General features: G+C 47.2%; 2 protein-coding genes across 2 annotated transcripts; both read left to right on the top strand.

Moving 5' to 3' along the window:
* Window positions 1-376: 376 nt before the first annotated feature.
* Window positions 377-1,179, top strand: BJ212DRAFT_722548 (uncharacterized protein). The gene is made up of 2 exons (XM_041343918.1): window positions 377-542; window positions 595-1,179. Exon 2 carries the CDS (start codon window positions 632-634, stop codon window positions 1,013-1,015), a length of 384 nt encoding a protein of 127 aa, XP_041185068.1. The 5' UTR covers window positions 377-542; window positions 595-631; the 3' UTR covers window positions 1,016-1,179.
* A 4,859-nt stretch (window positions 1,180-6,038) lies between these two features.
* On the top strand, window positions 6,039-6,540 carry BJ212DRAFT_1413867 (uncharacterized protein). Its single transcript, XM_041337527.1, has one exon. The coding sequence runs from the start codon at window positions 6,086-6,088 to the stop codon at window positions 6,368-6,370; it is 285 nt and encodes a 94-aa protein (XP_041185067.1). The 5' UTR covers window positions 6,039-6,085; the 3' UTR covers window positions 6,371-6,540.
* Window positions 6,541-10,085: the final 3,545 nt, after the last annotated feature.

The following is a 10,085-nucleotide window of genomic DNA, read 5'->3' as shown; positions in this document are numbered from 1 at the left end:
GCAGGTGGACGACACCGTGTACTTTATTAGTATGGCCTCGAAACGTTAGATGTGGCGTGATCGCTGGCATCTCACTGGTGGAAGATGACATGATCAGAGTTCAGTGTCTCAACTACGGCAGATTGGGGACTATGTATGCGAAAGGAGTCTGCGAATCAGACTGGGTTATCCGGAAGCGACACGATTGCTGGTGAGTCTGGGGGCCTATCTTCTTTACCTTTGATTCTTGTCAGGGTACATAAGCCATTTTTAACAAGACAGCCCACTTACAGGATATAGTCCCCACCCAGAAGCTAACTCCGGGACTGTCTATGGAGGAGGTTCTACGCCGTTATTTGAGAAATTAGAATGTGCAAGAGATCTTTGCGAGTATCTGAAGTTGCTGGTAAACATGTTGTCAGCTGAATCCTGCAAAAAAGCCTAGAGTATCACTTACGAGCAGCACCGTTTAAACGAACCCTCAATCACCAGCGATCAGACTTGGAGGGTGTCTGGTTGGTAGTCGAGGAAGTTGAGCACCCGTTCGTTCAAGCGTCTTTAAGGTGCGTCCCATGCGTCATCCTCGTGTTAATTTCACAGCTTATTGCTGTGTAGATCAAACGCCTCAGCGCTCAAGTCTGCGACCGCTGCTATGTGCATCCTCCTATACGTAAGGACTGCATCGATGGTTGTGACACACATTCCACAAGGTGCTGCACTCTCTACCCACTCTGCACGTCTCATCTGGTTTGTTTTGAACTCGATGTCATCAACTCTTCCAGCACGTTTGCAGGTTATGGGGCAGCGCCTATCTCCAGGATGGACTTGTTTGTTTTCTAAAGAAGTCCCCGTTCACATCGAGCAGTTGAAGGATGTATGGTTGGTGTTACCATCATCCTTCCCTGTCAAATGCACATCTCCATCAGACATTTACATCTCATTGAAACCTTCGTGTTTCGTTTCGCACGACCGGAGCATCGACACGGTCTTTGAGAGACGTCAATGCGATCCTCGAATCCATCATCGTATCAACTAGAGCTTGTATTGCGGAAATGGTATCCTATAGACAGTAGCCACGAGTTCAGCCAGCAGAAAACCTACTGTCCTTTTATGGGTCACTCGAACTCTTGATCCTGGCACACACACCTGTCGACAGAATTGATCCATATGTCCCGGCGGCATTTGCCCAAGTGCCTGCAGTTCTCAACTTGCCTTGATATATCACAGGATCTATTCAGACTTCCACAATGATGCTTGTCATCCGTCGGAAGAGAGTATGGTCTGAGCTGCCCAGCGATTTACCCGCGATAATAACGATAGTCCAAAAATAACAGGATTTGAAATTGGTTGAGCATCCTGTGTATATGATGGAGCTGCAAGTGAGCGGAATAGCCCGTTGTGTGCTCACTACATCTCCATTTCCAACCCCCTGCAAGCATGATTGTCACTGGTCTGTCGTTGGAGACCCTTTCAATATTGGTGGGTTCGGTAGCTGCACTACACGCATTGCAGCTCTTCGTGGATTTCCGTCGACTATTGGCAAGCATTCAGTGAGTTAGCCAGCTTTATTGAATTGCTTACATAGAACTAATTATTCTGCATAGTCATCTTCCAGGATACAGAACAATTCTTGGTTCCTCAACTGTGCTCGGAAACTTGTTTCCCCCGACCCCCTTGTTGACCTTAGGTCATGATCATTCTTGGCTGTCGAAGCATGGCCGTACGTTGAATGTTTTTCGTGTTGGTTCATTTTCCATGGTCAACGTAAATTTCTCAAGCCTTCGCGGAGAAGGGCCTCGATATAATTTCCACTGTAAGTTGCTTGTAATACCGTGGTGCATCAGAAGCCAATGGTTTCAGGCGGCATGGTGGCCGAAAGCAGTGGGATCATTGTTGATAGCGGACGTCAATGTGATTAAAGTATGTCCGCCTGTTTCGACCTTGAAAGCCTGACAAATTGACTAATCGTTTCAAGGACATTGTTTGGTCTCGTGGAGAACGCTTCCCAAAACCTCTTGGCAAATACACCATATTAACATTCTTTGGTGAAAATATCATTGTTTCCGAAGGCAACGAGTGGAAGCGTTACCGCAAGATTGTTGCACCTGCGTTTTCAGAAGTGAGTAACTGATGTCCATGCGTATAATGGAGCTGTCCTAACTTACAACTTGAAGAGGAATAATAGACTGGTCTGGGATGCAACGATACAGATCATGCTTGATCTTTTTGATACAATGTGGGCTGGACAAGAAGAAGTGGTTGTCGATCACTCTGTAGATTTGACTTTTCCAGTAAGAGCTCTTGATGCCACTTCTGCACTTCTTTAATTTCATTCGGATCACTAGATCGCTCTGTTCGTGATCGGGGCTGCAGGTGAGCATGATCAGCATTATCAATAAGAAGCTGTCGGTATAGAGAACTCACTATAGGTTTTGGTCGTCCTATATCTTGGAAAGAGGACACTGTAGTCACACTTGGACATCAGCTGACCCTCAAAGATGCTCTCCGCACAGTGACACAGGACCTCACCATTAAATTATTAGTACCTAGATGGGCCATGGGACTTACTAAACGTTTCAGGCGTGCAAGGCTTGCCTTCGATGAATTGCATGTATGTACCATAATTGTGGCTGACCACTTGACATGTTTAATGACTATCTTTTGTAGCAATACCTTAAGGAGATGATTCATGAACGGCGTGGATCCCAGTACGAAGATAATAACGACCTATTATCTAGTTTGTTGTCAGCAAATGACAGTAACAACTTGTCGAAGAGTGAAGTAAAGCTAAGCGACAGCGAATTAATCGGTAAGCCACAATTTCAGATTATTTAGCAGAACATGGCAACATTGTCCGACAGGCAATATCTTCATATTCTTGGTTGCAGGACACGAGGTACTACATCCCCTCCACACTTTTGCCTCACGCTGACAACTCACAGACGACAGCCCATGCGCTTTCTTTTGCGTTCGCACTATTGGCTTTACATCCTGATAAGCAAGAAGAAATGTACCAACACATCAAGCGCGTACTGCCTGACGGAAGAATTCCTGTACGGACCCCTTGAATTACAGACAGCTGTACAGCCAGGCTCACGATGTTTTTGACAGACTTATGATGATATGCCGTCATTAGCCTACCCTTCTGCGTCAGTTTGCCTCTAAATTGAAAGTGTTACGGGCTGACATCGTGGCAGCGTGTTCAACGAAGCACTGCGAATGTTCCCCCCTGTATGTTGGTGGAGCGAATGTCTCTGAGCGGTCTTGTTAACTTCAGGTGCAGGTTTGCATTGTGCCAAAGACAAGTGCAGAAGATACGACCTTCACTCTCACAGATGCGAATGGGACATTGAAAACAGTCGTTGTGCCTAAAGGGTTGGATCTCACACTGGACGTGCCTGGGCTTCACTATAATCGTAAGATACTTGCTAGATGCAAAGAGACGCAATACTAACCTGGCGCATGATTGCAGCTAAGTACTGGGAAGATCCATTCACGTTTAAACCCGAACGATTCTTGGGTGACTGGAACCGAGATGCATTCTTTGCCTTCAGTGGTGGTAAGTATCTTAACATCTTTCTCGGAACGAGCTTGAAGATGCCCATACCAATAGGTTATAGAGGGTGTGTAGGAAGAAAGTGAGCCTGTTTTCATTATTCTTGGTCACCCATTTGAATTCATTCAGGTTTGCGGAAGCCGAGGGAGCAGCTGTTCTCACTATTTTAATTTCACGATATATCATTTCGATCAAGGACGAGCCGCAATTTGTTGGCGAAACATATGAGCAGCGCAAGGCTAGAGTACTTGACGCACGAAGTATACTCACTCTGGCGTAAGTTGAACTTTTGCTCCAGTGAGATGAAATGTTGATGGCTGTTTAGACCAACCCGCCTTCCCCTGGTGTTCAGACGGAGAACTTGAAGAGAATACCTGAGTCCCCGACTCGCTAGAGGAGGGCTTCTACGGGCTACTTTGTTTTCTCTTCATCAAGTCTCGACATTGCTTATTAGCTTATTGTCATCTGCAGCCAGGATATAGATATATTTCCAGTGACTGCTTGGCATTGAGATCAAGGCTTCACGGCATAGCGTTAGAACCGACCTGAGGTTAAGGGTGTTGTGGCATCAGATACGTATACTCTTGGTGCAAACATTGATCGAAAAGGAACCAAGATAAGATAAGTGTCTATATGCTATGATGTTGATGCCCATATGCATACGGGGGAGATACACAGGAGAGAAAGGGGAACGAAATGAGTCTGCAATAGAAGGGGCCGTGACTACACGCTTATTGCACCTGTCGCGGTAGTATGAGTACTATCAAGAGCAGCAGGTGTCGCGGGGCGGCAAGCTGCGTCCGCGATGGTGACGTCTGGACCTGGGATTGACCTTGTGGTTGGCCTGGCTGCTGTTGTGTTGGTCGTCCATTTCCATTGGCGTGTTGAGGAGATGCGCAGCAGAGAAAAAGTATGAGATGAGCCAACAGCCGGACAGGTAGTGAATGCGGATGTCTTGGACGTGGTGTAGTAGGATTACCTGGAGCAGGGGGGTAGTGAACGATCCTTGGCCTTGCGACTGGGTTCGCTGCTGTGTTCTTCGTGGCGGCGGCGGAGCAGTAAATATGACCTGGACACCAATCATTAAACCACGATGATGGGAAATGCATGCGAAGAAATACATACCTCTCTGTCCTTGACTGCGGCAACCCCAACGATACGAGGATCACGAGAGAAGATGGACCGCCTTGGGCGTTGCTGGAGTTCGGTTGCATCATCTGTGCCAGTGTGGTGAGAACAGCGGAAAGGCGATGAAAGGCGGTCAAAGAGCATATTTGCAGTCTCAAAAGAGGGTACAAGAGGGCGGGGACGGCGGGCAGAGGAACGGTAATAATTACCGTATGTTCTGGAGGACTGAGACCAAGAGGTCAGAACAGGAGTCATTTAAAAACACTGATGACGCACATAAGGACCATCTATCACGTCGCTGAAAAAGCCTGGCGAAGGTTCATCGTCTTCGGCTTGCGTAGCATCCGCCTACACAAAATATCAAGGTTGTAACCATTGGGAAGGCTGAGAAACAAATCACGTACATCCATTAATGACTCTTGAGCTGTGATATGTGAAGGGGAGATTAGCGTAGTTTTGACTGAAGAACCATAAGCTTTATATCAGGTAAACATTGGAGGTCTTCGAGGCCAGCTTCTTCGAGGATGGCATGGATGTTCCATGTATACGCGTTACTGTTTTCGCAACCAGTAACTAACTCTTTTCCATCAAAGGAAAAGGCTGCACAGCGCGCGGGATTTTCTTGCCTGAGAGGTGGTCCGACTTGGAAGTTCGTGTCGAGGTTCCATAGACGCGCTGTGAGATCGAGTGATGCACTTGCAAGGAGGCATTGCCAGGTGGCTGTGTCGAATATCCTGATAAGGCCATATGAACCAGAGATAAGTTTTTTTTTCCATTCCGGGCCAAGCTCCAAACTTGATCACGGTGTGTGAGCGTCACGGTGTTAAGCAGCTCGCCCGTCTTTGCACCCCAGATTTTGACTGTATCCTCGTTGCGTCCACCCGTCGCAATTTTTGTTGCACCGGGCAAGTATATCGCTGCACCCACTTGTGCCCGGTTTTGATTGTCGGGACAGTGTCATTGTGCCACTCTTGATATAGCTTGATATCCCAGACTCTCAGTGCCGTCCCATCCGACGATCCGCTCATCACTTGATTGCCGTTTTTACTCCAACACAATGCACACACAATACGGGTGTGTCCTGTCCACGTGACGTAACTTCACTTTCCCGTCATAGCATCCACTTGCGACTGTCTTGCTGTTTGAAGACAATGCCATGGACCACACCTCTGTCATTCTCATCTCACCAGTCCTCGCCTATCTGTGTGCCGTTCTCTTAGACTCGTGACCAGTTTGACGTACGTCCTTTGAGAGTGGGAAATCTTGACGTAGTCAGACTGGTCGATCTCGGAGAAATTTGGCAGGCGAAGCACGGAGTTTGAAAATTGCAGGTGCCGTTTGTGCCGACGCCGTGTCGTCGTCCATCATATCATATAGACACTGCTATATTGCTACATCTCTATGTTATGACCGGCCCAAATCATGAGTTTTAACATTGATTCCGTATTGCTCATGTCCATATCTGCTTTGAATGCTCTCAACAACCTTCCAACGGACTTTACAAACACGCTTTCAACCATACAGTTCCAGCAAGTACTCGAAGCCTTCGCGCACCTTGATTTCGTCTCGAAAGGCACCAAACATCCGAAGTTATTTCAACCCAAGGCTCTCGTATCTTTACTGGCAGGAAGAAATGTGATCCTCCGTGCTGAAACTGTGCGGGTGCATTACTTCGGAAAAATCCATCCCTCCAAGTGGCCATGCTAGGTTTGTCTGAGATGGTATACAGCAGGAGGTCCGTAGCTGTCATCCGCATGCCACGGAGCATTTTCAGCAAAGAGAGAATTTTTTCCTGTGTCGAGGCTGCGAGGGTCCACTGTCCATGCTAAAGATTCAGACGGCAGAGCATACTGCAGTGGTGGTGGATAATATGGAGCAAATGGTATCATTTGTGGGATCCTATTTCAATTTTAGTGCTGCAGCGCAAATCGAGAAAGATGCGGTACTCTATGCAGTGCGCGAATGAAAGTTTGTGTGCGATTGATAGTTAACTGTAACTATGTGGCACTATTACTTCGACCGGCATAACCGGCACTTGCACATTTTCAAACTCCGTGCTTCGCCTGCCAAATCTCTCCGAGATCGACCAGCCTGGCTACGCCACTCGACTTGTCCGTGGTTATACAAGCCAGGTTAGTATCGAGCCTACCGTTCTCTATGTCCAATAGTCGGGGTGAGCCGTCTGCCGAACATGTGATGATGTGACATCCGCCGTGCAGATGTACAACACCATGTACCCAGTCAGTATGACCTTGCATCATCCGGCGAGGCATTACCTCTGACATCTCACCAGAGGAGGAAGACATGATCGGCCCTCGGAGTCTCAACTACGGCAGAACGGGGACGATGATTTCTGCTGGGATCTTGGAATCAAACTGTGTTATCCGGCAATGGTGATAATTCCTGGTGAGTTCAGGGGCCTATCCTCTGTCTGTAAATCACTTGTCAGAAGCACACCAGCCATTGCTAATGAGACAGTCCACTTACAGGAATCCAGCCCTTACCTAGAAAACAACTTCGGGACTGTATATGCAGCAGCTACTACGCTGTTGTTCGAGAATGTACAAGAGATTCTTATAAGTCGCTGGTAAGCAAGTGGTGAGTTTAAACCTACAGAAGAGCCTAGAGTATCACTTACGTGAAGCACTGTCTAGACGAACCTAGTACTCAATCCCCGGTGATCAGAGGGCGTCTGGTTGGGAGTCGAGGAAGTTGGACACTCGTTCGTTCAAGAGGTGGGTCCCATGCGTCATCCTCGTGTTCGCTTCACAGCTTATTGCTGTGTAGATCGAGCACTCAGATCTGCGTCCGGTACTGTGTCCATCTTCCTATACGTAAGAACTACGTTCAGGTTAATGGTGCTGCACTCCCTCTACTCCGCACGTTTCTTCCAGTCTACAGGATATAGTATCAGCACCCGGGGCGGAGTTGGTTCCAAAGGCAGTCATGGTGAGTATCACTACTTCGCAAATACCACCTTAGGACGAAGTCGCTTCGCTTTATTGCGATAGTCGACAGTTCGCTGTATTGCAGCCGCTTCATTTTCACGTCCCAGTCCGTAAATTTTGAACCTCGTTCTATCCCAAATGATATCATATCGTTACATTAATTCAGCTGTGATTGCATATAGACCCGTTGCGACTTCAGTATGATGATGACGTCTGGAATAAATCAATAAGGTCCGCGACATACCTTTGATTTTGTTTGTGACATGTGGTATGTCCGTTGTCTCCTGGTTACACATTGAAGAGTTTGATCATGACGCTGCTACAGTGATGCACGACAGTTGAACGAAAATCGGTCGTCGGAAATGGGTCATATTGAGTCAAAGCATCATTCCAGATGCGGACTCCCTTGACTTGCACCGATCAAGATGGCTGCTGAATCAACCTCATTACAGAATATGGAATGCATACCTGTGTCTCGTGTGCAGTGCACTCATAATCGCTATTCAGTAGCATACCCCGGACGTTCGGATCTCAACGACACCTTTCTACCAGTACCTAGTCAGCAAGACCCCTTTTGACTGGATACGCTGATAGATGAGTGATCACGCCAATAGTACATATCAGTGAAATCTGATGCGAGATGGAGGGTTGATGGAGGTGCACGAGCTTGATCAAGGGTGATCCCCCGAACGTCTTATCTATATCCATAGATGCCAAACATCTACCGCTGCATACGTGCTTATGGACATCCGCTGTCGAATCCGGGGGGCTTCTGGGGCGCGTTGCACAATCGAAGTTCAAAATGGTCCAGGATGGTGGCGAGATAGTTGAACTTCCGTGCGCTGCTCACCCAGTAAGGAACTTCGCATTTTGGTACATGGTTACAATGAACTCACTGTCGTTTCAATCAACATGTACGGGTGAGCAACCGGTCGACCAATCAGCTGCCATATTTGCCCCAACACGTGTTTAAGCCCTTATCAATTTGTCTTGACCTTAAAAGCAAGACCGAGCATCAGTGATCCCCCGGCTATGCTCCTTTGTCTGTTCATGTCAGAGCATCCCACTGACCTATTCCACAGCCTACATCACACATGACCCCGACATCGTGACTCGCATCATGCAGTATACAATACTCTCCCGCTTGTTTCAGACGATGATGGTTCTTAATTCATTGTACACAAGATGCTCGTATCACATTTAGGTCAGTGGAATAATCGCTCTTCGGATCGTGCAGTTCAACTCATGATGCATCCCATACAAGTTTCCGTGAGATCCTGTTCTCGTAGAACACTCTAAATGGAAAGGATCAGTAGTGCGATGCTGTCTTTTCACCCTCTTCTGGTGCGCTTGAGGCATCTATAACCATCTTTGGGCGCCAAATTGACACACACCGCGTATCATTTATACGAGGAGAACTTGCACTGTAACTGCATACCAGTAGCACTGGTATTTGATCATTGTTGCTGGTTCGCTGATACAGCGCGGAGACTCAGATGTTCTGATGATGCTTTTTACCGGTAGGTGGAGAATCATGCCGACATCACCATGCGTGCTTTTGTTGCCCCCAGTAGGACGACCAAAGTAGAGTGGTGATTTGTTTCTTTCACTCTTTCATGCAGCCTTTACTACACATCTGCCTCCATCCATAAGTGCGTCACCTATGCGACAGTGCCTCATCAATGAGACACTCTTATGATAGACACTCATGATGCATGTCACAATCTGACATTCGCATACCTGCTATGTATGTGTCATTACTTCGTATCTATGCAAATGATTGATTCACAGCGACTCTCCTTTTAACTCGCAGGATGGCCACATCAATAGCGCGCAAAATTCATGCACATATTCAAACATCGAGATCGAACGAGTCGAGGAGCACGTCACTGGAATCCTACTCAGTCGGAGGCAACATACAAGAAATGCAGTTGTGATTGGGAGGGGTGTGCACGTGCAGTTGAGCACAACGATCGGGTACAAATTAGAAAGCACAAACTTGCTACTAGGGGTACCCAGGAATAGATGCTACAAAGTATAATCATTCGCCACTTCTGATCAGCGCAACATGCCCTGCTATATAGTTACATTTTTAGACTTCCCAAGCAATCAAAATTTTCTGAACCTCGTTATCACACGCCGAAAAGCATCGTGATTCGTCTGATGGGCTGACCAGCAACCTCATAAATCAATTTGATCTTTCATCACAAGCAAACACGACGTACCATCTTCGTTGTGGGTGGCAATGAGCCTGATATATAAAGACCAGTGATAGCGAAAGTTTATATCGTGAATGCAAGTATATTGCAATGTTGAATATCGGACCCTGTGGACTTGTCCTGGCGGTGGAGACTGCAACATCCAGGACAAGTCACAGGGTTCAGCATTACGATAGAGGTCCTCGCAGTTATGAGAAACAGAATGGAATGGCCCCTCACTAGTCAATAAATCTTGCAAGACTTGACAGGACTCGC

The sequence above is a fragment of the Suillus subaureus genome (assembly GCF_016647635.1).
Source record: "Suillus subaureus strain MN1 chromosome Unknown BJ212scaffold_404, whole genome shotgun sequence".
Lineage (NCBI taxonomy): Eukaryota > Fungi > Basidiomycota > Agaricomycetes > Boletales > Suillaceae > Suillus > Suillus subaureus.
This window is presented reverse-complemented; position numbering and strand designations above follow the sequence as displayed.

Bases quoted from the DNA above. Each gene is read 5' to 3' on its own strand.
- BJ212DRAFT_1413867 (XM_041337527.1), top strand. From the start codon at position 6,086: ATGAGTTTTAACATTGATTCCGTATTGCTCATGTCCATATCTGCTTTG.
- BJ212DRAFT_722548 (XM_041343918.1), top strand. From the start codon at position 632: ATGTGCATCCTCCTATACGTAAGGACTGCATCGATGGTTGTGACACAC.